Source organism: Parus major, chromosome 6 (assembly GCF_001522545.3).
Source record: "Parus major isolate Abel chromosome 6, Parus_major1.1, whole genome shotgun sequence".
Classification (NCBI taxonomy): Eukaryota; Metazoa; Chordata; class Aves; order Passeriformes; family Paridae; genus Parus; species Parus major.
This window is the reverse complement of record NC_031775.1, coordinates 13,061,511-13,088,696: the sequence shown is the minus strand read 5'-3', so window position 1 is coordinate 13,088,696 and position 27,186 is coordinate 13,061,511. Positions and strand designations below refer to the sequence as shown.

The window sequence follows — 27,186 nt, the reverse complement described above, 5'->3', positions numbered from 1 at the left end:
ATTCAGGGTGAGGGGCTGCTGTGCCCAGGGCTCGGGCAGGAATGGGATTCAGGGTGAGGGGCTGCTGTGCCCAGGGCTCGGGCAGGCTGCCGGGCGGAGGCAGCAGCGGCAGAGGCGGGCTGGGGAAGGTGTGCCGGGCTGGGGAAGGGGCGGGCAGCGCCGAGCCGCCCCGTGCGGTGGCAGAGGAGGAGGCGGCGGCGCTGGGCAGGGTGCGGGCCGGGGCAGGAGCGCGGCTCAGCAGCTCCGGTGGGGCCGAGCCGAGCCGAGCAGAGGGGACCATGCCGTCCTACACCGTCACGGTGGCCACGGGCAGCCAGTGGTTCGCGGGCACCGACGACTACGTGTACCTGACCCTGCAGGGCACGGACGGCTGCAGCGAGAGGCACCTCCTGGACAAGCCCTTCTACAATGACTTCGAGCGCGGCGCGGTGAGTCCCGCGGTGCGCACCAGCCGCCGCCCTTCTCCCTGAGCCGCGGAGCATCGCTCGCACCTCGGCCGCCCCTGCCCAGAGCCCCGAGGGGCTGGGCAGCACTTTGTTTAAGCTCTTGTCTCCGTGTGCCGGTGCTCCGGAGCGGGACACCGAGGCTGAGGTACTCGCTGCCCTCCCCGGCCCTGCCCTAGGAGTTAGCTGTGGTCAGTCAGGCGTTGGGAAAGATCCTCTTTGGATCTGACTTACGATAGACCTTCAGATCTCCTGGTACTTTCTTTACAAATACTAAAAAAAATTGTGCATTTCCTGTTCATAGGTGATGTTTAGGGTCATTATTTACTAATAGAGCCCTGTTATCTCCAAAGAATTAAAGAGGTAAGAGCATCTAGTGGGAATTACAATGCCTGCCAATGTGTAAGGCAACGTCAGTGAAAGCTGAAAAACAGCGTGAATGTGTGAGAATCAAGTTGTGGCTGGCCCATCAACTGTGCTCCTCTTCTTAACCCGGATTTCTGCTGTTTGCCGTGCCCTGTCCTCTCTGTGGTCCTATCACCGTATCTGGACTGTCCAAATGTAATTGCTTGTACTCTGAGCACTGGTTTAGAATGGCATTTATTTCTTTGCTTATTGTCCATTCTGGAAATAATAGACCTTTTTTCCTCCCCTTCCAAAATGTGTATTTCACCTGGAAATCAAATTCAGTTTCTAGAAGGTCTGATGAGATGGAAACCACTTTGAAAGTTTAAAAAATATGTTCAGAAGTTTGGAAGTGAGACCTACCACTGCATGTACAAGTGAGCCTTCAGTGTCATGGTGCTGCTTTGCCTTGAGGTGTGTTTTTTCAGTCATGTGGTTTGCAGCCTGAATTAGGTCCATGGTCTCTTCTGTGTTAAATATCATGGACACACTTAACAGAAGTCAGCATTTTGAGTAGGTGTTGATGGCATGTGTGGCTGTGGTCCCCAAGATATTTACTAGCCACTGCCACTGAAGTTAATTTTCTTTCATTATTAAACATTCATTAGGTTAGGACCTTTTTACCTGAATCTCCCCCACTTGTTTGCTGAATAGTCACACGTTTTAGGCAAAACCAAACAACATTACCAAGGCTGAAGGAGACCTCAGACTGTCCTGCAAACTTAGGGTTAGGGTGCTCTCCCAAGGGCCTGGAGCCCTGCCCAGCTGAGGAAATCACCACCAGGCTTTTACTGACCTTATCTTATTCCTGGACTGCAGAAGAGGGTTTCAGAGGCTCTGATGGAGAGCCTGGCAGTACTCTGAGCATTTGGCTGGACTGGATCCTGTCACAGGATGAAAATGCCACGATGGGAGCATTCAGTATCTGCCCAGCAGCAACTGGCAAGCTGCTGTGGGACCAGATCCAGCAGGAGCAGAGATACATCCACTGGGTGAGGGGAACAAATAGAGGACGTGGGTGTTAGTAGCAGTCAGTTTTTCAGCATGTATTTATCATTATCATGTCAGAATAAATCTGTGTTCTGTAAAGTGTCTGGCTCACTGGGCACTTACAGCACAATGTGCTAAATTTTGGTTTTGAGGATGTTTTCTTGGGGAATGCAGCATGTTTTTCCAGGCACCTGTTCAGGTTACACTGTGCCCAAAATACTGTGTTTTAATAATATGTTGTGTAAGGGAAAAAGGAAAGAAAAGAAAAATACCGGTACAGAATCAGAAAAATAAAACTGAAGTGGGCCAGAAGAGTCTGAGTTTGAGTTTGGTTGGTTTGCAAAATGTAGCAATTGTTTCCAACAGTTCTGCCTTTATTGCTTCTTTCAGTAACATCTTTATACTTTTCTTTTTTTTTCTGCAAAGCAATTAAATTGTTAATCCATTCCTAAACAAATGCCACTTTTTAGAGGATGAGCAGAATTTTGCAGCATTATTTTGTATGCTGTTATTTTCCAGGTTGTTTTTTTTTTTTTTTTTCCTAAATGTTGGGCCAGGCTCTGTACTTCCATTATCCTCCTAATGTCTTCATTTGCATTATTGCAAATTTGGCATATTACTAGATCTGATTAAAGAGGGCATGGGCTGGATCTGAGTAGGGGATTTGCATGGCAAATGTTGACTGAGGGAAGAGTATGTGTAAAAGCCTGAAGGAATTTTTACAATGGTAGCTCAGTTGTAGTTTTTTCTGACTTCAAGCTCTGGGCACAGGCAATGTTAAAATTCATAGTTTCTTTTCTTTCTGTAGTGTCTTTTGAGTAAATTCCCCTGCTGCTGAGTGATTTCAAAGTTCTATGGTATTCCTCAGTTATCTCTTTCCTTCCTGTTCCCCTTTCATCTGCTTTTTTGCTTTTGTTGAAAGAAAAGTACTAACATGTATTTGCAGAAAGGAAATAATAGCTCTTTCCACTTAGAGCTTTGTGCTTATGGAAAGAGTTGTCTGTGCCATCCTTTTTCCAATATAAGAATGGTCAGTAGGAATCCCTCCTCAAAAAGAGAGAAGACTTAGGTTTTGCATGAGATTAAATTGCTTGAACAGGATGGTACAGGAGTTTGGACAGTCCAATAGTTTTCATTACTTCTGTTCTCTCACTCTGCACTCCAACTGTATAAAAGCTCCTTGCACCTCTGGCTCACCGTGCAGCCACCCTGGTGTTTCCAAGGGAGCTCATACAACAAATGTCATAGAAACCTTGAGCAACCGAGTGTCAGAGCAGCACCTCCTTCAGCTGCTGCTGGGAGAGCAGTGAATGGTTTCACAGCCTGCATGTTTTTCTAAGACTAGCAAACATTTCAAGGAGTTTTAGATTTTTAGGTTGCATCCAAAAATGTTCCTCCATTTCTGGAGCGTTTTGCATGTTATTGTTTGTTCTTTTTTTCATCTTTCTATTGCACTGCAGTGCAATAATAGTGCTTCCTTTTTTCACCCACACAGAGCTGGAAAGCTGTGTGAGGAAAAGCTAGGTATGCCTGGGTAGTGCTGGTGGTGCTTCCTGCACGTGCAGTGGATCACTGGCTGTATTCTGCTCCGCAGGTTGACTCCTATGATGTGACTGTGGAAGAAGACCTTGGAGAAATTCAGCTAATAAAAATTGAGAAACGGAAATACTGGTACCAGGATGACTGGTACCTTAAGTATATCACTGTTAAAACACCAGTGGGTGACTATTTGGAGTTCCCATGCTACCGCTGGATTACAGATGAAAAGGAGATTGTCCTTCGAGATGGAAGAGGTGAGAACTATTAGAAACCAGATTTCCTGCAGAACACCTGGAACTTCCATCTCTCCTTCCCATTTCTCCACATACCTCCCAGTCTTCTCTCTCTGATGAAAACCCACTGCCAATCCCCTGCTGCATCCTAGAGAATGGGCTTTCCCTAGCAGGAACATGTTCTGAGCAGCCTGTTGGGCTAGGTGCACTGGCAGTTGGGTTGGATGTTTTGGGAAGCACATACAAGGAAGAGTCCTAACACTGGCTTGTTACACTGGTCTTGAAGGCTGAGGCTAATGCCAAATTTTTCACTAATCCACATCCCCATTGCTGGAAGCCCTTTTGATCTAATTAGAATTAATGTTCCCTGTTTGTTTCATATTAAGCTCCTAAGTGGCCTATGATTAATTACCTGTAAATGGTCTTGTTTTCATGAGAGTGAAATAAAGTGCCAGGGTTGTTCAGCAGGTGCAAACTGAAACAGCAGCTTGCTTTTCATTCATTCTCTGCACGCTGTCTAGTCCAGGACAAGGCAGAGTGATGGATTTGACTGCTCCAAGTAATGGTGGCCAACTGAGAAAAGTGTTTTTAAGTGTCTCTGACACCTACTTGCTGTGACCAGGGTTTGGGCAAACATTTGTCACTGATGTTTGCTTGTTTCCCTCCCTGGTACCTGGGGTAGGTTGGCTACTGTAGTGTTCTGCAGCATGAGTGCCTGAAAACAGCTGAAACAAGTGTGAGGTGGCAGGAAATAAACGTTTATACTCCCCTTTCATTTTTGGCTACTCCTGGCTAGGGCTTTTTGTGTTTGAAATCTTTTGTCCTAAAATGACAACTACGTGTCAGTTTCTTTTCGTTTTTTTTCCATTTTTCATGATTTTTTTATAACAACTGTACCACTTCCACGGAAGGCAGCTTTGTGTGGCTTTCAGAGTGTAGTGAGGTAAAGGAGAAGAGCAAGTGAAACTCTCCTGGTACCTTGAACACAACCACCTGGAAACCATTAACCATATATGTTACCAGCTGTATTACCTCTGATATTTCCAACCCCAAGCAGCTTTTGTCATGAAACTCATACTGGTTTTATCTGCCTCCACATTTGTGTATGTAAAGTGAGTCTTGTACCTTGCCCTTTCTGTGATCACTAAGGAAGCCTCTGTGTTATTTAATATTATATTGAATTCATGGTCAGAAGAGCAAAATGTCTGGAACTGAAGTCTCATTGTTTTTTCTTTCTGTTCTCATGACTGGAAGATGTGCTCCAAGCTGACAGGGAAGAGCATTGCTCAAGGAAAGAGGCTTGGAGATATTTCCTGAAGATGCCATTTAGCAGAGAAGATGAGCTGGAATAATGCTGTGGTTTCTCTTACTGACAGAAATTGCCCTAGATACTGAACTGTAAAATTGGTTCCTGTGACCCTCTTCAGACCATATAATGCTAGATATGTACAGCAAATGTCTATGTGAGAAATCCAGGGTTTATATACGGTTGAGACAGGTGTTCCTAGCTTAAGCCAATTTTCCCTTGGAAGCACCAAGTCAGGAGCTCATGTTCTTCCACAGATTCTCTAAGGACCTGTGTGTCTACTCAAAAGTACTAAATTGCATCATGTAGGCATTTCCCTCAGAAATTTTGTAAAGGTATCGATCAGAAGTTTGAAGGTTTGAAAACTTTGCTGTCCTTCTCAACACCTGGGCTGTGATCGGTGGAGGAACCTCATAACCCTGTCTCTTTTCCCTGTTAACAGCAAAGCTCCCCCGAGATGACAAGACTCAGATTCTCAAGCAGCACAGACGCAAGGAGCTCGAATCCCGTCAGAAAATGTACCGGTGAGTTTCCCCCTGCTCCAGGCTCTGTCCTCTTCAGGTCAGAGTTTGGCAGAGGATATTCACATCATCACATGCCTCTTAACTACTCAACTGCTTGCTGGATAAGAGAAAGCCTAAGTTACCGTGTTGGCCATATCTGGTTTTGACTTAGATGGAGTTAATTATAAAGAGCATCCTGGTGCAGGTGGCTGTACGAGCTACTTGTGCCTCAGATAAGTCTGCAAGACTTCACTGGGAATTCAGTGATACAGCCTCTCTGTGGGCCCTCTGGCACACCATTGTGCTTTCAAGGAAAATCTTCAAGGAATGTTTGAAGACATATTTCATTTGCCTATTACAAGCAGTACTACAGTTTTAGAACATGATCTGAACATGTCAGCTTTTCCTGGAGCTTTTTGGCTGCTGCACCAAGCTAGCTTGAGTTGTTTCCTGCACCGGGGTGCAGTGAGCACCTGGCCCTGTTTGAGTGAACTGGAATGTGCTAACAGAGTGCAGTTGTGATAGATAAAAATCTCACATATGTATATTATACATATATATTTCACAGATATATATACACACATATACATATGTAATTTATATATATCACATATATATTATGCTACCGTAGACATTTTTTCCTAGTTGGTGTCATGATGAAAAAATTCTGTCTTTTCTCAGAGGGTAACTCCAGAAAGCCTTTTTCTTTTTTTTTAAAAAAAAGCCTTTTTCTAGAGATGTGCTCTGTTGAAATAACAAAAGTTTCATGCACTTGTATCTCCTTATTGGGAGAGTAAGGGTCAGGGCAAAGGGTCAATTCACAATTGATGGATTAAGGCTTGGTGTGTGTGTTGTTTATTTAATTTGAACAAGAAAGGCTGTTCCCTACAAATTATGGAAAATAGACTGGAGGAAAATATGGTTCAAAAAGAGGTGTGCCACAAAATATGATTTACATATGCAATAAGGAAGGGAAAACCATTTGTAATTTCAGGGAAATAGCTACTTAAAATTCTGATGCATAACTGATAATACACAATGCAGTCTGTGTGTGGCAGGCAGTTTGGCAATACCATTGAAACAGTATTCTTTACAATTCACTTTCTCTTGTTTTGAAATAAAATGGGACAAAAAATGTGTGCCATGACCATTAGGAGGTAGAACAGTTGAATCAAGACTCCTGGAGAGTGCCTTTTGAAGGAATGCATGCCTGGGTAGTTTTAGCTGCTGTTTCTCAGTTGTGCAGAGCTGTAGTCTCAAGAATGACCATGTATTGGGCAGCTGTCTCTCTGTCCCTCCCCTCATAATACATTTAAACCAAACCTTCAAGTGTGTAGAAATATCAGAGCTATTAAGTTACTTCAAGCTTTGTGAGGTAGGTGGCCAAGGATTCTTCAGGATTCTTCAGGATACTGGTAGGTATTGATATGGTGTAAATCACTTGTTTTGGCCTGAGTGAGTCTGATACCAAATTCCTTTATAGCAGTGAGTCACCAAACACTGGAGTTAAGGACACAGCTCCCATGCTGATAAGGTTATATGGGTAATCAAACCACTCTTATTTTCTCAGCTGGAAGGAGTGGCATCCAGGCTTTCCCCTGAGCATCGATGCCCATTCTCACAGTGAACTGCCTCGTGACATCCAGTTTGACAATGAGAAGGGAATTGACTTCATTCTGAACTACACAAAAGCGTAAGTGTTTGTGGAAATTCAGGAGTTTGCAGAATCTCTTTTGGGCTAGGGTAAGGATCTGATAACCTTTTAGGGTTCATTAAATCTCAGAATTGGACTGTTTTTCCCAAGCACTGGATCAGCAGCCAATCAAAGTAGGATTTTAATGGATTTGTTATTTTATTTTTTAGTTATCAATATTTAAGTTATTCACACTGGGAACTGACTGAGCCTCTGCATTCTTGTTAGCCATGGTGTTGGTTGTAGGCAGATGGAGGAGACACTGGTGAAAAGCATCAGCAGGACTACAGGCACCTGAGACCTTGAGCTTTTCATTCAGTTCTCAGCACTGCCCTGGGAGAAACCTTTCTCCTCTGACTGTTGGCAATAATTACATCTTTTGGTCACATACACAAAGGAGATTGTTATCAATGCACCTTTGACATCCTGCTGGAGAAAATCTCTTCCAAGCAGCTCATCAGCTATCCACACCTGCGTGTAATCTGCTTGGGGTGGCTGGGTTACCATCCACCCACTTGCACTTGTCATGTCATTGAGGAAGGCACTGGATGGCCAGTGGATGAGCCTGAATAATCAATCCTGCAGAGCTCTGGAACAGTGTGGTGTCAGTGAGGCAGATGGGACCTCTCTGACCTGTGAGTCTCCTTCTGTGCTGTCTGTGATATGCCCAGGCCATATCACACTGTCTCAGATATCCCACCACACTATCAGGTGGTGGAATAGTCTGACATGAGACGAGACTGGTCCTTACATGTCAGAGCATTCTGGGTATATTTTTTATTCATTTATGCAGCTGAATTCCACTACCAGCGCAGAGTCAAATCAGCATGGTGTTAGCCAGTGCAAAACAGCTGGTCCCAGCTCATATAGAAGCTCTGAGTGATGCAGGAGCATCAGCACCTGAATACCAGAGTTGAGAGGTTTGCCATTAGGAGATATAAGCAGTTTGGGTGCTGCATTCCCCATCCAGAAATCCCATCCTGCCAGGCTGTGGCATGTTGTCAGAGGTCCTGAGCCGCTGCCAAGTGAAACTTGGAACCAACTCAACAGAGTGCAGGGACATCTATCTTTGTCATTGGCTGTAAGGGGCCCTCTCCAAGAAATAGGAACCTGAAACTGTACTGCAGCCAGGCAGCCATTCTGGATAACTGGTGTGACGCAAAACAGATTTGTCCAAGCAATGGCAATGCTTCTTGTTGGGCACTTTTGGCTGCAAAATCTAGACCTATGTTTCTGGTCAAGTGAACTGTGAAAATCTTTGGAGAAGAGTTTGATAGCCCTTATTTAACTACCCTGATGTGCTTTGGGAGCTTGGAACAACTTTTTGCAGGAATGGAGTGGAGAAACATGGGGGAAGGCATGGGGCCTGATTTTAGTTTGAGGGCAGTAGGAGGGAAGACAGGGAAGTGTGCCTGGAAATCCAAAGGCAGGTGTGGAGCTGCAAAATGTAGCAGTGGGCAAGGAGCACTTTCAGGGAATGTATGAGAGCTGGGAAAGTTTTATGAGACATAGGAAGTAGTAGAAGAGGGGAGGAGAAATCCCCTTTTCTTGGGACCTGCAAAAATGAACTTTGAGGGAGATATGTCTCAGATACTCTTTCTGCTGTTGCACGGTTGGATCTTTAGATGTTGTTGGCAATGGATAACTCTGTAAGTTTAAAGGATTAATTGTGTGTAGGTGGAGATAATCCTGAAGGTGTCTGGTGCTGATGTGACCTACACTATCCAGTAAATGGAAACTCACAGCCTGGATTCTGTGCCAGAAATGCAGGCTTGTGTAGCTATTTTGGACCAGTGCTGCATTTGGGCAGACTAAGTTCTGCAAGCAGCTCTGACTTTTTTTTTCCTTACTCTGGTTTCTGTTGTGTGCCAGATATTTCAAAGTACTTGATTTCTTGAGGAAAACAGATTTTTGTTTCCTAAGTCCTTTGGAAGTTTTTTCCAAGCTAGGAAATGTGAAGAACTTCCTCCTTTTGGAAGTAATCTTCAAAACATCTGAGAATGGATGTGTGGCTGGCATTCAGCAGGTCAACCACAGCAGGTTTGTGACCATAGCAGGTTTGTGCTGTGCCTACTGCTTGGTTTGATCAGTAATCCCAGGTAGGAGGAGCTTCTTGGGCAGGAGAGGAGCAGTACATATCTGCTTATATGTCAAATGTTTTCTAATCTTAGAGCAGTTTTGAAGGATGGCAGAGGCCCTGCAGGACCTTTAGTGGAAATTCTCAAATGAGTCAAGCTATTGAGTTATGTTTTTAAAACAATTTAACCTTCTGGTGATGGTCATGCTGCCTCCTGAAGTTCATCTGTGATTCAGATACCTGGTCCCTATCCAGAAAGTCCTGCCCAGCAGTTACCCTTGCTTCGATCCTTGTACAGTGATTCCGTGTCCCCATCAGGTGTGAAAAGGCCCCTGGGGAGGCCATCACCTGTTCTAGCCTAGACAGCTGTGTGACTTTTACTTCCAGACACACCTCCAGGCACCTCTTAGCCTTGACTGCCACCTGCAGCAGCAGCAGCAGCCCATTCTCCGTGCACCCCATCTGGGCTAAGTGCAGGAGCAGGTCCTTTGTCTGTGTTGTGGTCATGTCGGTCTAGAGCCCTCCTTCCAGATAGCCACTGGCTGTTTGTCCAGGCTTTTGGTCCTCTCCAGCCAGTTCTGATCCAGTCTTTTCTATACATTTGCTGATTACAAATCCAGCCTCCTGGGATTCTTCTCAAATTATTTTTTCACAATGTTCCATGCAACACTGTGGCTTTCCTTTACTTTGTTACCTGTCCTGCATATCTTCATGCGCTGTATGTGCTTTTATTTGTGCATTTGGGGTGTTAGTGGGAAGCCAGCTTTCTTTTTCAAATTCATTATTTGCTTTCTAGTCAAAGTAAATTATTTCCATCTAATAAAAGCAGTTTAGCATTTATGCAATAATTTAGGATTCATCATTTCATATAAAGGGAACTTGCTTGGCTGTGCTGTTTTTGCTGTATTAGCAGATGAAGTCAGAATTTCTGGCTCCCAGCCCACTGTGTTCATGTGATGTCTGCAACCAAGAGCCTTGGTTTCTGAGGTTAGATGTGAACATCAAGTTTATTCAGCAGCTCAAGTAAATAGAAAGCTCTCCAAGTCAGGCCTCACACTTTTGGGATCCAATCTGGCCTTGATCATGCAGATACAGTACCTGTTTTTTTTAGGAATAGTGGCTGATTTATCCTGGGTTGTTTATCTTATGAATCTGTGCACCTCTCTCAGTCTCTTTGTGTCACCACTTTCTGACCTGGTGTTAGCAGTGCCCTCAGCACTCTCAGCTGATGCCAACCACTGGCAGTGTGTGAAGCACTAGCTTCTTTAACTACATTTTTTATAGGTCCTAAAGCACTGCCACTGTAGGCTGCTGAGGACAATTCTAGAATGGAGTTCTGTAAATGCAATAGCAGAAGTTGGGCCCTTGATGTGCCTTTCAGCCTTCTGTGTAAAGGCACAGCCTGCAATATTAATTTGGAAGGGTGACTAATCCCACATTCCAGTACTAGAAGTTCATTGTATTTAGATATATAAAATCATGTAAAATAATAGGAATGGGTATTGAGAAAGCTGGACATTATTTTTTCAGATATGTTTTGTTTTGGTTTTTTTTTTTTAGGATGGAGAATCTTTATGTCAACCGTTTCATGCACATGTTCCAGTCCTCCTGGAGTGATTTTGCAGATTTTGAGAGGATCTTTGTCAGAATCAGCAACACAATCTCTGGTGAGTTTATCAGCATTTGCTTGTGTTTGTGTCATGGAGTGACTAATTAGTTGTCTTGTTTGATCATCTGATTAGGATGGATGTGGCTGACCTCCTCTTCTGCTCTCCAATAAATAAACTGTAATCTCAGACTGCTGATCACACCCACAAGACTTAAAAACAAACTTATGATCTCACAAGGAACTAGAATTACTGGGAATTGCTCAGTGACATTCTCTGCCCTGAGCTATGCTGGAGGTCAGGGCAGCTGGGCACATGGTCCCTTCTGGCTTTTAGAAATGTATTTTCAAGTATGTTCAAGTCCCATAGGACAGGTTTTTTAAGTATTTTGCATCTAAACCTAGAGATAACTTAGTGGGAGTGATCATAGTAGCTGTTAAGGCATTTTTGAAAGTTTGATTGTCCATGCCCCACTTCATCTGAACACACAGAAAATCTCCAGAAGGGAAATCTGGTAATGTTCTCTGTCAAGGGCAAGCATGAGGGTGACCCCTCTTGCCTCTGACACAGTCCAGATCAAAGGCTGTTGCCTGATATCCCAGCCATGTGCTCAGTTGCCTGGCTGCTGAAAGTCCTGGCTTCTCACCCCTGTTGCAATATTGGGGTGGGAGGGGGGTACCAGTGCCTTGGTTCTGCTGTCCTAAGACCTGTACCTGTCACAGACCTGTAGCTCTTCTCAGCTGCTTCTCTTGGGCCATTTGTGCCAGTGGCTTGGGGCACCTCAAATGTTTTTCAGGGGTAAATTTTTCCCCAAAGGGGTTATTTTGACAGAAGTCATTCCAGAGAGGAAAGCCTCTGCTGTTAGGCCAGCAGATCTGGGGGTGGGTTACAAAGAGCTGGGAATGACCTGGAAACTGTAACTTCTCCACCTGGTCCTGGTGCAGGCCAGGATAAGTCATCAGACCACAGTCCAAGGAGCCATGCTTCTTACTGGAAATTAGTGTGAGCTAGATCTGAAAAAGCTTGTGGCATTGTACAAAATGTCACTTGTCGAAAGTGTGTCAGAATTATTTATTCATATTGCATTACATATCCTCCTGTGCCTGCCATTTCATACATCCTCTTACTAGAAGACAAACATCCCTGTCTAGGTATGAATTACACTTTTGCTTTCAGGGACAGTTTCTGCAGTATCTTTCATTCTGTGAAAAAAATCCATTCATGTAGTATTGACATATCAAAGACAAAATGATGCTTTTCTTTAACCCTTTTCAATACATAAATCCTAAAGGTTACTTAAAAACCCCAGTAAAAAGAATTGCAGACAGTCAGGGGTTTTGAGGTTCATGGTGCCATTTCTATAGAAATGAGCTGGGGAACTTCCAATTTGTGAGCCAGGCCCAACATTCTGGTATCATCCATGGTTACTTTATCTTTTTGTATTATTGTATTTGTATTATTGGAAATAATTGGATACATATAAAGCTACTTTAAATTGATTAATGTGTGTCTCCTTGAGTGTGTGTGTGAATAGACTGTTTAGACTCTGCAAAAGAAAATGGTTTTCCCTCCTTCTCTGGAGTTTTACTCTTCTTCAGGCTGCCTAGGGATCAATTCACAGAAATAAGAGAAATTACTCTTTTCTTGGGTATAAACCCAAGCACATATGGTGGCAGAATTGTTAAAAACTAATTACAGCAATTTACATTTAGTAAGATTGCATCCTAAAGCTCCTTTAACACAAGAATTAGATGTGATCTACAATTAATTTCATTGATAACATTTCCATACTCATGGAAAGCTCCAATTCTGTGACATTTAAACATTAAGCATCAGTCTCAGTTATATTAATACAAATCTCAGTTTGCTTTTTTACAAGCCTTGGCAGAAACAGGGATAGTGGAGAAGGTGGTTCAAGGCATTTTTCAGTCATGCAGTTTCTGTCCAAGGTCCTGAGTAATTTTATTCCTGATGTAGACTTCAGATACAGCTCCAGACTCATAAGGCAGTTGATGGAGATACTGTAAATGTCATTTTATATAAACTTACGTTTTTTCTGCTTTATGAAAAAGCATTGCAGGTTTTGAGACTTTTTTTTTAATTATCACTGCATTCCCTTGGGGCCTATATTTTTAATCCTTTTACCCTTTTTAGAAAAATTAATTGCTTTCAGAAAAAGTCCTGCCTTGTTTAAAACTAGCCAGCAGTGGAAAACTTCACTACCTTCATTTTTCCCCTGAAGACACCAATGGGATTTTTCATATTAACTGAAGTGACAACATGACCTTACAAAACAGAACACTGCAACTATAGAAAATATCCATTAGTACTACATATGTAATAATAAAGAGATGAAGTATCCAAAACTAGAGTTTTATTGAGATGTTAATCTGGGCTTATGTCAGCAATTTCAAAATAAATAGAGGGAAAACAAATCAAACAAGCAAAACAACAAATGAGGAGTTTTACTGAGATAGAGTCCAAGCCCTTCCCCAGATTTCCTTAACCCAGCTGTGGCTAAAAGAATTGCTCCAGACACTGCTGTTCTTTTCCTACACAGATTGATGTGTATTTCCCTTCTCCTGCTTGTGCCACCCATTTTTAAACTTGCCCCTCTCTACTGCATGCTCTGTGAATTTGAAGAGGAAAATTTAAAAATTTCATGGAAGACCTGGGAAGGTGTTTTACAGATGAAGAAAGTATTCTTCACGACAGTGGAATATTTTATTCTTCATTACTTCTGTACATGGAGAAACAAATGATCATCAATTTAATTATTCTCAGTGTGAGAAGCAAGGATTAAATTTTCCATTTAACTTCAGTGATTTTTCTTGAGAACCTGTCACCTTTTGAGTCATTTTCTTGCTGCTTTCTGTATTCAAAGCTGCAGTACTGTATAATGGGAAGGTGAGGGGGAAGGGAGGAATCCTACAATGCACTAGATATTGATGCTCCACAGATGTTGATGCTGTAGGCTTGTTTTCCCTTTAGAATATGTGATGCAACACTGGAGGGAAGATTTTATGTTTGGCTACCAGTTCCTGAATGGATGTAATCCTGTGCTGATCCGGAGATGCACAGAGATACCCAAGAAGCTGCCTGTGACCATGGATATGGTAGAATGCAGTCTGGAGAGGAACCTGACGCTGGAGGAGGAAGTGAAGGTACAGCTCTGGGTCAGGCTGGGCTCCACCTGTTCCTTCTCACATCTTCTAATCTCCACAATCTGTTCTTACTGCCTTCAGCCACATTTCTGTTCTTCAGGATGTGTGATAGGTCATGGCAAAGCTGTTTATCTCTGCAGTCTGGCAATGCTCCTGTTGGCTCTTCTCCTGCTGTCCTGGAGCTGCAGGCAATGCCTGTCTCCAGGTCCAGTGGAAGAGCTATAACCAGGAGAAGACCAGTCCTTTTTCACTAGTTTTCTTTGAAAGGTTAGAGACTGACTGGATGTCTCAGAGGGGAAAGGTGTCTCTTCCTTTCCTGGTATCATCTTACCTGCTAACATGCTGAAGAAGCTTTGACAGGGGTGGTGCCTTGCTTTTGTTTGTGCAATTAACACAGGGTTCTCTTTAGCTGGCAGTGTGAAACTTGCTTGTATCCGAGTGTCACTGCATGAGTACCAAACACATAGATGCTCTTTGCTGAAAGGCTCACTGCCAGACTCTGCAGACACAAGTCAGGTAGTTTCTGCAGTGGTAGTTGCTGTTTCAATGGCATCATTCCTGAGCTGCCATGAGCAAGGGTGGGCCAAGGGTTGCTTGTAACCATGAAGCTCAAGTCAGTCTCTGACCAAAACTTCCCATTCCTTTCCATTCCTTTGTTCTAAGCTGCTTGCTGCTTGCATATCATTAAAACACATCATGCTTTTTGTTTTGGTTTGGTTTTTTTACTTTGGTTGGGTTTTTTTTTTCATCTTTTCCCACAGCAAGGAAACATTTTCATTGTGGACTATGAGCTGCTTGATGGTGTGGATGCCAATAAAACAGACCCATGCACAATACAGTACTTGGCTGCACCCATCTGTCTGCTGTATAAGAATCTGGAGAAAAAAGTTGTGCCCATTGCGATCCAGGTGGGCTTGCTGTCAGGGTCTTTAGAGGGTCACAAGGTCTGCTGCCTCATTTTAAACAGGAAGGACTTGGGGCTTCATATTCTTTCTATATCTTTCAGCTTGGTCAAAAGCCTGGACCAGACAATCCCATCTTCCTTCCTTCGGATGCCACATATGACTGGCTGCTGGCTAAAATTTGGGTCCGCTCTGCTGATTTCCACATCCACCAGACAGTGACCCACCTCTTACGGACACACTTAGTCTCAGAGGTGTTCAGCATAGCTATGTTCCGGCAGCTGCCCGCTGTACATCCCCTCTTCAAGGTTAGCCCTTGCATGAAGGGGGGGTGTATGTGGGCTGGGGTGGTTATCACATCAGTTGGACAAACCAAAAGGAAGTTCTGGCCATCGTTCAGCTGAAATAGTTTAACTGGCTGCCCTGCAAGATAACATACAGCTGAACCACCAGGACTTCAAACTTTACATCTGGCTTGCTGTTGAATTCAGTCTGAGAATTTTCCTTCTCCCATTGCTTGTTTCATTTCACAGCTCTTGGTTCCACATATGCGGTTCACAATAGCCATCAACACCAAAGCTCGAGAACAGCTTATCTGTGAATGTGGCCTTTTTGACAAGGTAGGTAAACTCTTTGTGGATCTTCATTGTTCATGTCAGTTCATCGTTATTCATGGTTCTTTGTCCTTCGTGGTTCCATATGTACATATCCTTTAATTGTCACATATTGCCTTGTTCCCTGGCCTTTCTATTAAAGGGCAAAACGTAAGTAATGCCACCCGAAAACAGGCACACAGAACTGATGTCTTGCTGTGCTAAAGATGTTCTTTTACCTCTGAGTAGCCAAATGAGAACTGGCCAATGTCAGTCAGTATCTCACTCATTGCTGATGTGCATCTTGGTTATAATACAAGAGTGCACATAAATTCCTGCCTATGTATCCACATAGTTAAACCCACAACTTATTTTTAATTAAATTCTGTTATTCATCTGTGAGCAAAGATATTTGTGATTGCAGATGGCCATTTTCATCACAGAAAGACATGTAGGTAAGACAGATTTCTAACATCACAAAGAGTGTGTTTGTATTCCAGACTGTCTTCTTGAGTTGCCCTAAGCAGCAGACCTGCTAGGAATGAGTCTCAGCTTCATCTGAGTCAGTGAAACACAGCTGTATGTCACACCTTTATCAGTGATTTGGGTGAGGGCTGGCATGCATCCTCAGTAAGTTCACAGATGACACCAAGGGGAGAGAAATGGAATGCTGCATCTAGGAGCTGCAACAGCTTGGCACACAGCAGTCTGTGACAACATGCTAGGAGCATGCTGTGGAAGTTTGGGGTGGTTTCAGAAGCCCTTTCAAAGAGAGAGCCTGGGTTTCAAGACACCTCTGTCAGGTGTCAGGCACCAGGCCAAAAATATCTTCCTTGCTTCCAAGTTTTTCACCCAAGCAGAATAGAAGGGTTCAATCCAGACTCCTTTCCTTGTTGTCTGTACTCCACTGCTGACTGTGGAGACTTTGCATCCCTTTAAACAGAAATGTCATGTCCATACCCCATGCATGTGGGATGAATGTGTGGGTAAGACCTGCCAGCAAGGATCTGGAGTTCCAGAATTGGTTGGTTCCAATGCAGACAAAGAACCAGCCAGAGGACAGTAAATGTAAGGTCACAACTGCTACTACACTGTATCATATACATACATCATATGTAGCATATCAAAAGCAACTTTTGGGAACTCTTGCACAGTGATTATCTGAAGAGTTTTGCTGTGCTGTCTGTTGTGGACATGCTGTGTTTTTCAAATTGAACATACACTGAAACCCTGACCACTCCTCATTAGTAGCAACCCCGCAGGATTGATCTCCTGGCATTATTTCCAGGATGACTATGGGTAGCCTGCATCCCTAAAAACTTGCTCCTAAACTACTCTGTAACAGCACTGGCAGCTTCACTTAAGCCCTCTTCTGACACTCTCAGGGCTGCCTTCTTTCACACATGCACTGGCTCTGGAGCACAGGACTGCCATGCTTTGATGTTGCTGTACTATATTAGTGTACTCCAGGATAAGCAGTACCTGGGGTGCAAATGTGGATACTAACAGTGACTCATGGGAGAGGTGTGAAATCCCTGAAGTCAAAATGTACAGTTCCAGTAGACCTCTGTGCTTTGGTATTTTGTGTAGAGATACGGTTTTCTCCTTGAAAAACAGATTCACCAGCATTCTGTTTCCCATCTCCTGCAAATTTGTAAAGCCAGTCTTGGCACAAAGGGAACATAATCTCCTACTGTTCCCATCTTGCTGTTCTTCCTGCAGGCAAATGCTACGGGTGGAGGAGGACATGTACAAATGGTGCAGAAAGCAATGAAGGATCTGACTTACAGGTCCCTCTGCTTCCCTGAGGAGATCAAAGCTAAAGGAATGGACAGCAAGGAGGACATCCCCTACTACTATTACCGGGATGATGGCATCAGGGTCTGGGAGGCTATAAAAAGGTAAAAGACCATAGTTCTAGATAATGGCTAATAAAGTCACCGAGACACAGACCTCATTTTTTTCCTGCTCACTTTGATCTTCATCACATAAACAATATCTGGGCTGGTTAGTCATGTAATGCCTTTTTCATCCAGTATATCTCATCTGAGGAAAATTATTTAGTCAAGCACACACTCTTGAAAGAGTGCTAATTCCTGCATTTTTCAGTGCTGTTTCCTTGCATTCTGTATTTCAGAATTTACAAGTATGTACTCTTCTATAGAATTTCACAGAAATTTAGTGAGTTGGAATTCAGGCTGCAGAAGGAGTTTAGTTATCATTTTTTTCAGCTGTGTGCAAGCCAAAAGAGGACAGTTCTCTAAGCCAGCCATGTAAGCTCATCAAGGTTCCCGTGGACTGAAAATATAAGCTTGGCTTCCATGATGGTTCTCTTTTGAAACTCAGTAAATTAGGTATAATATAACTGGAACAAAACCTTTCTTAAAATGCCTTAAAATTGCAAAGTCTGAGTTTAATCTGGAAGGGCAGCAGCTCTGAGTAAGGAGAGGTACTGCAAGGCTGCTTGACCACACAGACATGGCTCCTTTTCACATCTGAAACTCTGCCTTGGATGATTTATATGGATTTTATTTTTGCAATGGCATTTAATTTAACAAACAGCATATTTTTGCCTGGCATAAGTTGCTTACCAAATATGGAGCTGTTCTGATCACATGACTTCTGAAAAGCATGTTCATTAAAAATCAAATCTTTTGTGCACACAAAGTAGGACTTCTTTGATGCAAGCAATGTTGGAAGTTCTGGGGACATCTTTGTCTCCTGTGTTTTCTCTGGTTTTTGACACGGGCTTATCTTGCAATATTTCCTGCAATTGTGAGTGCCAATTTGAGAGAAAAGGGAGTTGTAACTTTGCTGTGGTTGTTTTCTTCATGTATTCAATTTCTTTTTGTCCTTCTCTTTCCTGTGTTTTCTTTGCAGATTGAGATATGCCTTTCAAATACCAGGTAGTACTTAGTCAACTCAGTTTGACTGTTTGTGGGTGTTAACCTTGCTAGAGGATGATGTTACACTGCCCCAGTCTTGGCTGAGAGTTGTGAATCATTTGGTTTATAAATGGTGTGGGCATATTGAGTGTGTGAGATGATGACCCATGAACCCATGGTCATGCATGTGTCTGCTCACCAGGAATCTCCTGCACTCTGCAGGGGTATCAGTCTTCACTTTTTGATGAAATAGTTTATATCTCAGCATTATTTCACATGTTGTAGATGGCCTAGACCCAAGGAACCTGATAAGGTTGTTCCCACAGAAACAATGAGTCTCACACAGCAAATTTGTCAAGTCCTCTAGTCCTCTTCCTATTTCTGATCTAACTGCAGATAGATACACCAGCCCAAAGATACCTCAGCCCAGAAGGTCTCACCCACACTTCATATACTAATTTCTGTTTGTGTGGAAGGGGGTCTGAAATGCTGTCATTTTCTGAGAGGAGGATCCCCTTCCTGTGTCACCTGGCACCACTGCCAAGTGCATGGAGACAGAGCTCATGGAGAGCAGCTTTCTCTCTGCATGTTGCAAAGTTTTTGTTTTCCTTAAACTTCCTCTGGAAGCTAAAATTACTTAAACTTTTGGTGTTTATGCAGTTATTTCTCTGCCTCAGTGACAACTCTTGATTGGCTAATAGGAACCACATTGATAGATTTGTTAAAGTCTCCAAATTGCAATAAATTTATAAAATGTATAAATTTATATTTTATTAAGGGATAAATCTTTGTTGGATAACAATTCTTAGTCATATCTGTCAGCTTTTACAGTCAAGTGTTTCACTCTATGGGCTGTCAAAATATTTGGCAAGAGATTTAGCAAGGTAACTGCAGAGCTAATGGAGTATCTCAGCACAGCTGCATTAACCAGTCATTTGGTCATCAGCTGCAGCTCTTTCAGGAAATCAGGATTACCTATTTTCACTGCTTTCAAAACTACTTCTGTTATCTTATGTTTTAAGATAACAGATTTTAAAATGTTGTAAGAGCCTTACTTTCAGAGCTGAGCTAGCCTGGGAAGCATTTACAGGAAGAGGCAGATAGTTCTTGAGAAGAGGAACTGAACAGGAGGCAGATATTTGCCATAAAAAGATGGTATAGGAAATAGCTCTAGATCTCTTCTTCCCAGGAGAAGTTTCCTGTGCCACTTAAGTATTTCACAAAAAGAATGTCCAATAGGAGAGGTCAACTGCTGCCATTCAGGAGCAGCTTTGGAGTGTCCCACATACAGGGAATGGTACTGGTATCAGAGTTTGGGACCCACTGCCCAGTGTAGGAGCCATGTGGATATGCAAGAGGGAGGTTGTGTGAAGGGAGGACATGATGTAGATGTGAAGGCAGAGGTCTGTGCTGGAGCAAAGCCTCAAATAAGAGAATAAAGTACATGAGATTTTTCAGTGTGGTCCAGGAACTTTTTGTTGGGGGAAGAAGTGATACTGCAGTCCTAAATGAATCAAAGTTGCTTCTGTTCATTCCCACCACTTACAGGAAGGAGATATGAGGGGTTTGAGACCTTCTCTTGCCCTTCTCTCTTTCTCCATGTAGCATCTGCAAGGTCAGAAGATCATCTTCTGGAATGGCAGATTGCATTCTCCTTTTCATTTTGTTTTGTTCATTTGTTCCTGTCTGCAGTTTTGCAGAGGATGTAATTCACATCTACTATGAGAGCGACGAGGTGGTGTGTGAGGATGTGGAGCTGCAGGCCTTTGTCAAAGACATTTATGTCTATGGAATGAGGGGTGTCAAAGCCTCAGGTAAGGTGTGAGCCCAGCCAGGTCTGCAGCTTGTCCAGTCCCTGCTGACAGCAGTGCTGAGTGCACAGCACAAGTTAGAGACCCTTTCTCTCCTTGGCCTGAAGATGCTTGGTTTTACTGTGAGACCTTGGCTCAGGCCATCTGTCAGGAGACAGCTCCTTCCTTTGACACAGATTCCCATAATCAGCTTGGGCAACTTGTGTAATCTCTCTACACTGGGGACAGGTCCTTTGCTTTTGTCTGCTCATGCTTTAAGCATTAGGAGGTGTGTCTGTGTGTGTTGGAACCACCAGGAAGACTCATAAAAATGAAGGAGCAGTGAGATCCCTTTAATCCTCTCCTCCAAACCTCACACCAAATAAGAACATGCAAGAACCTCCCCAGGAGTATATTGCTGCATTTTACATTTGTTCAGCATTTGTGCCGTCACTGAACTGTCCTGCTCTCTTCAAGAAAAAATAATTATTTCCAAAAAATATTCTCCTTTGTTCTGTCTCTTCTCACTGCCTCTCTTTTCTCGCAAACCATTACTTGGCCATGAGAGCTCTCATCCATAACATGGCTCAATTTGCCCACCTGAGTAAATACTCCCCTGTTGTTCCCTAAACTTGTTCCTTTTCTCTTCCACACACATTTTCTCCAAGCAGATTTTCAGGAATTTATATGTGGCTGGGGATTCTTCCTATTGTCCTGTCTGATTTACATCTGTCAACACCTGTTGGCCAGTGACCATGGGCAGATGGCTCCGGTGTTGCAGGTGCACACTCTAGAGTGCCAGGTGTCCAGACAAAACTGTGATGTTTACAGTCATTATGTTCTGGTGGATGAAAGGCTTCTGGGCTCTATCTGCCTGGACAAAGGTAGATAGAAAGCAAAGGTTCATTTTTGTTTGTCTAGTTGTCTCTTAACAAAAGTTTAGAAATTATGTTCTTCCTGGTAAGAATATCATGCTTGACCTAGACATCTTGATATGGGACAAACACTGAGCCTTTCCAGGGCTCCAGCTGGGGTAGGATGCTACAGGCACCACTGGTGGGAGGACTGCCACTACAGATGGGAAATCTACCAGGCTTGCAGCATCTCCTTCTGCACTGCTGCTGCTCCAAGGGTTGTATCACAGAGAAGGGAGCTTTGGTGGGGTAAGTAAAGAATGGGAGGAGGCTAAAAGTGAGGGAGGCTGTGGCACCTGTTTCTGCCCTGGGAGGGCTGCTGTGACTGGGAGAATGCCAAACTCTTTTAAAGATGAGCACAGTATACATAGAATAGCAGGACACAGGAGGGGATGGAGCATCCTCCCCTCTTTGGGCTTGGTGGCTGGCCAGAGGTACCTCTTCCCTCTCTCAGGCTGAGTTCACATCTGCATCAGGTTAGCAGTGGAGAGATGAAGCAGCTGGGAGAGGCAGCCTGGGCAGGGGCAGCTTGCCACTGTCTGCAGGCAGAGTGGGACCTGTGGCCACGATGGGCTGAGACAGGGGGTGCAGCGCAGGACTGTGATTTAGTGAGGAAAGGAGTGATACAGGCCTGGGGTTGCTTTGGTTGCAAAATATTTCCCTAGTCCCTGACTATTCTGTTTTTTCTTTATATAACTCTGAGCATTCTCCTTCAAAGACAGCTTAATGCAACTATTTCTGTTCCTCATTCTGTTGTTTGTCTTTCAGAAGTTCTCATTTCCTCACTTCCCGTTTCAGTGAATAAACTCTCCCTGCACTCTTTCTTGCAATACGTTTGATTGCTGAACCTCAGACCTTTATAAAGGCAAGCACATGGTCGCTTCCTCCTTGCCATGAACCTTCCCTGCTCGCACTGCAGACTGAAGAGAAATGGAACATCTGAGGTCCCTGCCCTGGGGACTCTGGGAGTTCCTTGCTGCAGGGTAGGTAGGACAGGGACAGTGTTTTTTAAAGGCATAATTATACTTTGTCTTTTCCTTATGGAAAACCACACACTTTGCAGACAGTGGGGATGCTTCACAGGCTTGTGAGAAGTAAGGCTGTTTTTACAGCTGCACAGCCAAGGCACAGAGAGGTTGAGGAGCTCCTGTTAGCCCACACAGCAAGATTCATAGAATGCCCTGCTCTTCAGTGACTGCTGCATGGCCCTCTAACCCCTGTTTTCTGATTACTACTGGGTGGCAGGGTTACTTCATTGCTGGGTTAAGCTTTTCTTCTCCCTCATTTAGGGTTCCCTAAGATGATCCGGACACGAGAGACACTAGCAGAATATCTCACAGTGATCATGTTCACTACATCGGCTCAACATGCAGCTGTGAATTTTGGTCAGGTAGGAATTTGTGGGAAGTCTGTTCTTCTTTCTGGGCTGGGAGATACATCTACCAGGGAGGGGTCTGAGAAGCATTTTTTAGTAGATGTACAAATTTACATTACTTTTTCTGGTCAAAATAACTGCAGACCCATCTACAAATCCCTGTGAAGTCTGTGGAAACTGAACTAATTTGGAAGCTGAGAAAGGCATTTAAAGTCCTACATATGTACCAAAGATCAGATATGGGGTTCAAACTCATATATTTTAGATATGTTGTTTTTATTATGTGAATATTTTTTTAAGCATTTAAATGGCATTGCTGCTCATTTCTTGAATTTACAAGCCAAGTGGCAACTTGGAGCTTCCTGTGTGATGTTTAATGTGTCACATAACCTGTGTTATCCCTGCCTGCCTTGACTAATATATATCTGGCCTGAAACAACCTGCCTTTCAAGTGCTATTTCTTTCAACATCAAGGCATTTTGGAAAGCAGATTTAACAGCCAGAAGCAAATCACTTTGTCAGTCACAGAGCTTTTTCACTGAGTGGGTGGTCAGCCACTGGAGCAGGCTCCCCAGGGAAGTGGTCAGGTTCCAAGGTCAGTTCCAAGCCTGTCAAAGTTCAAAGAGCATTTAGATCATGCTCTTAGTCTGATGGTTTAGTTTTAGGTAATTCTGCAAGGACCAGGGAGATGGACTAGATGATCCTTATAGGTCCCTTCCAACTTGAGATAGTCTATGATTTTATGAGCTGGTTTTTTTTTATTTTTGGCATGTTCTTGCTTCAGGCATAGATGGTCTCTGAGATGTGATCTCAGAGATAAGCAGAGAGACCATCTTTCTTATGGTGGTTATTCCCAAGTACCCTGTGTCACTTTCTATGCTGACCCTCCTGTCCACCCCTGCAGCTCAGGAGCCCTGGAGAAGGTCTGGAACCTGGTGTCCAATGAACTCAAACTGTTGCTGTGACATGTCCATGACCAGAGACCTCTGCAACTATTCCCTTCTAACTTGTCTTTACAACTGGTTGAAACAACTCCCAGTGCCCCCCTCAGAATATCCTGTCTGTTCAAGTACCACCAAGAAGCCATCTCTTAATTTGGCATACAAAGGATATGCAGCCCATCAGTAAAAAGATCTTCAGCCATGGAACCAAAAGGCAGAGAGGGCTGAGGGGAGGAGGTGGTGGCTGTGCACTCCCCCTCAGACAGAGGTAATGAGAAATGAATGTATGAAGGTAATGAGAAAGTGTTTAGGAAAGAAAGAGTTCTGGTGACTGCAGCATCTTAGATGGTGGCAAAACTCAGGGTCATATGTGAGGCAAAATGAGACATCAGCATCTCACAGCACTGCACCAAGCCAGAAGTGACTGTGATTCCCAGTCTGCTGCTCACTGTGGCCACAGCTGCATGTCATATTTCATATTTCTTGATGAACCAGCATGCTTTATCTCTGTTAGTATCTGACCACATGGGCATTCACTGTGGGCATGTTCTTGGAGGAAATAGAAAAGAGAAACTGGAGTAAAGGTGATCACCTCAAATAATCAGAAGGGAACTTTTTTTAATAAAATATTTAAGGGCTTAGCCAGTCTGATGAATTTGGGCTGTGTGACACATGGCTGTGGTTATCAGAATAAATACCCCCATTGAGATTACCCAACTCTCTCTCTTGTGAGTTCCTGAGCAAAACAGTAGGGACTTCCTTGTCACCTCCAGTCCTTCCCTAGAGCATTTCCTTGTCCTTAACATCTTCTCTCTCTGAGTGGCTCATATTACAGAAGCAAACTCCCCGTTGGCAAACTCCTGATTTTCTTTGGTGTGTTCCTAAACACCAGCCACAGCAGGTTTTCACTGTGGTGTCTCGCTCTTTTGTGCAGTATGACTGGTGTTCCTGGATTCCCAACGCCCCTCCAACAATGCGCTGCCCTCCTCCAACAGAAAAGGGGACAGTCACCATCGAGCAAATCGTGGAGAGTCTGCCAGACAGAGGACGTTCTTGTTGGCATCTTGGGGCTGTCTGGGCCTTGAGCCAATTCCAGGACAAAGAAGTAAGTCAAGCTCCCTGCTCTAGGTGCCAGAGATGTGAGACCATGAGGGCCAGGGCAAGACTGCACAGACTCACGAGACTGTTGTCCTGCCCTGTGCCTGACTTGGCCATTTTCACCTTTCTGTGGAGATGTGTCATTGCTGGGGTTTGCCTGTGTTCTGCCAGATGCAGACCAGCCCTGAGCAAGAAGCTGTGTTTTTACTCTGTGGCTGTCTCAGCCATAATCAAAGTTTATATGCTTGAGGATGGCATTGCTGAATAAGGATGCTGGTTTGGAGCCAGAGGGCTTCAGAGGCATAAGGGTTTTCTCCATTCCTTGTCCCTGCAGTGCTGGGGAAGAAGGTACAGCAGCACTGTGTCCCCATGTCCTGTTCCTTTGGAAAATCTGCTCCAGTGCCATGTGCACTGCAGCTGTGGCTTGTGCCTGGTGGGTGAGGAGTGAAAACAAAACAAGCCTACAGAAGGCTTTGCAGGCATGGTCTGTGGCCATTTCCCTCATGTAAAATGAGATTGTAATTACATGGCTGTTTCACACAAGGGTTCTGGAAAATGTGTTTAAAAATCACTAAATAGAAGATGATGGACAGAGGGTACTTTAAATTCAGTTTCTCTATAAGAAGACAGCAGTACTAGCAGAGAAGCTTGTACTGTGGGGAAATAGTTCCCAAAGCAATGCCAGTGTGCATATTGGCAGTGCACTTTCCAGAGCACCCTTAGAGTCCATGCTGACTAAAGCAACTGTCGTACTGAATTCTGGAGGACAGTTTTAGGTCAACAGAATCTTACATTGTCACTGAATGAAGCAGTCATCTTCCTTTTAAACCTCTGGCTGTGAATTCCCCTCTCGTGCTATCCTTTTTTGTAGCAGCATAAATGTTTGTGTGGCCATACATAGCCACACATATATATACATATATATATATATACATATATATCTGGCATGGGAAGCTGGTCTGACTGACCACTGGCCTGAAAAAAGTGCATGGTTTTCAGTGGATGAGGTCTCTTTAGGTCAAGGAGTGCCATGTAGACACCTGAACCAGCACCACAGAAAGGTGCAGGGATGGAAGGAAGCAGACAGCAGTAAAGGGAAGGTGTAGGCTAGCTTAAATATTGATAATACTATTTTAATAGAAGCATTTGTGAGGCGAGGCTCTGGGTGGTGTTCTGCCAAATGGCATAATGTTGAAACAGAATTGCCTTTTCTTTCTCAAAGCATGATTTCTTGGTGTTTTTCAATTAGCTGTTTCTGGGCATGTACCCAGACGAACACTTCGTGGAGAAACCGGTGAAAGAGGCGATGGCAAAATTCCGCAAGAATTTGGATGAGATTGTCAACACCATCACGGAGCGCAACAAGAACAAAAAGCTTCCTTACTACTACCTTTCCCCAGATCGTATTCCCAACAGTGTTGCTGTTTGAGCACATAGCCAGGAGAGTTTGAAGACCTGTAAAGCTAATGATGTTTTTCTGTTATGTGCCTCTTCAATTAGCTTTTCAGAAATGGATTAGAAACCCACCCTCTCCATCAGAGCTTGCTTAAGTCTATTTGAACTTTCAAAATAAATTTGGTTATTACCAACCTTGCAAACAGAGTCTAACTGACAACCCTCTAGGTCAAATTTGTTACAAATTTATTTTTCCAGGATTTTTAAACTAACCTTAGAATCGATAGACATGTTTCTGTTATCTTCCCCTCTCCTTGTCAAAACAATGTGATCACAGATTCACATACTTAATGGAAATAGTATCATGAGCAATGTGCAAGTCACATTTTAAAATCCTTCCTGTTTTTAATAGGTGACACGGGGGACATAAAAAAATAGAACATTTAAAGTTTATGCATTGTTTTGAATCAGATCAATGTCAAGTATTTTCGCTACCATCACGAATATCCTAATCAGGATGAAGGTAGAAGCAGGAAATTTTCTTAACATAGCTGATGGGGTTTTATCACTTTCTTACCAAGCTCATGTGAAATGACATCTCACAGGAGATGAAAATTTTGTACCTACTTAAACTTAAGTATTTTCTACATAAAACTAGGAAGGTTTGTTTTAGCCTCTGCCAGCAGAGTTTGATGTCATTCACACGTAGAGAGAAATGTTCTGCTTAAAGCAGTGTCAGCAAGTACAGACCTAGCAGCACTTATGCTCTGTTTCATTGCTGAGGCTGCTGGGTTTGTGGACAATTTCTTCTGTTTTGTGGGGAATGAAGAGGCTACTTTGTATAATGGAAAAATTTTTGGAGAAGGCTTGATTGACAGCTTCTAAGAGGAATCTTTAGATTTGGCCAATTAAGCATAACTGGCACATTCCATCTTAGTTACAAACCACTGAGTTTTGTCTGTTTTGTTTAGAGCTGTTTACATTCAAACACTTGGGCTCTGGTAGAAGTTGAGGAAGTCACTGAGAAAAGCAAAATTGTGGTTTGTGAAATTTAAAAGTTGTGGGTTTGCTGATTAGAATTTGGGTTTATTTTTCTGAGAATTTGTCCCTTGTACTTAATCTGCCAGCATTCAGTGCATTTTCTCAATAGCTAAGAAGTTTCTTGTGCTAATAAAACAAAACTGAACATCAAATTTCTATTTCCTAATTCAGCATCTAGTGCTGTATGTCTCAAAAACCTTGTAAGAATAAACAAAACATGCTTTGTAGAGAAATGAAACTTATATCATTGACAAATACAGTTATTTGTATCATTCATGTGTGATTTGGAAAA

At 43.4% G+C, this 27,186-nt stretch overlaps 1 protein-coding gene across 1 annotated transcript; it reads left to right on the top strand.

Annotated features, from left to right (window-relative positions):
- Positions 1-194: 194 nt before the first annotated feature.
- Positions 195-27,186, top strand: ALOX5 (arachidonate 5-lipoxygenase). The gene is made up of 14 exons (XM_015633841.3): positions 195-428; positions 3,433-3,631; positions 5,359-5,440; positions 6,990-7,112; positions 10,750-10,856; positions 13,788-13,960; positions 14,722-14,868; positions 14,967-15,170; positions 15,396-15,482; positions 17,178-17,356; positions 20,033-20,154; positions 22,334-22,434; positions 24,295-24,465; positions 25,708-27,186. Exons 1-14 carry the CDS (start codon positions 279-281, stop codon positions 25,885-25,887), a joined length of 2,025 nt encoding a protein of 674 aa, XP_015489327.1. The 5' UTR covers positions 195-278; the 3' UTR covers positions 25,888-27,186.

What these genes read in the sequence shown, in the direction of transcription:
- ALOX5 (XM_015633841.3), top strand. Translation starts at nt 279, where the DNA reads ATGCCGTCCTACACCGTCACGGTGGCCACGGGCAGCCAGTGGTTCGCG. An exon ending in AATCAGCAACACAATCTCTG is followed by an intron (nt 10,857 to 13,787) that starts GTGAGTTTATCA and finishes TTTTCCCTTTAG; the next exon opens with AATATGTGATGCAACACTGG. An exon ending in CAGCTGTGAATTTTGGTCAG is followed by an intron (nt 22,435 to 24,294) that starts GTAGGAATTTGT and finishes TCTTTTGTGCAG; the next exon opens with TATGACTGGTGTTCCTGGAT.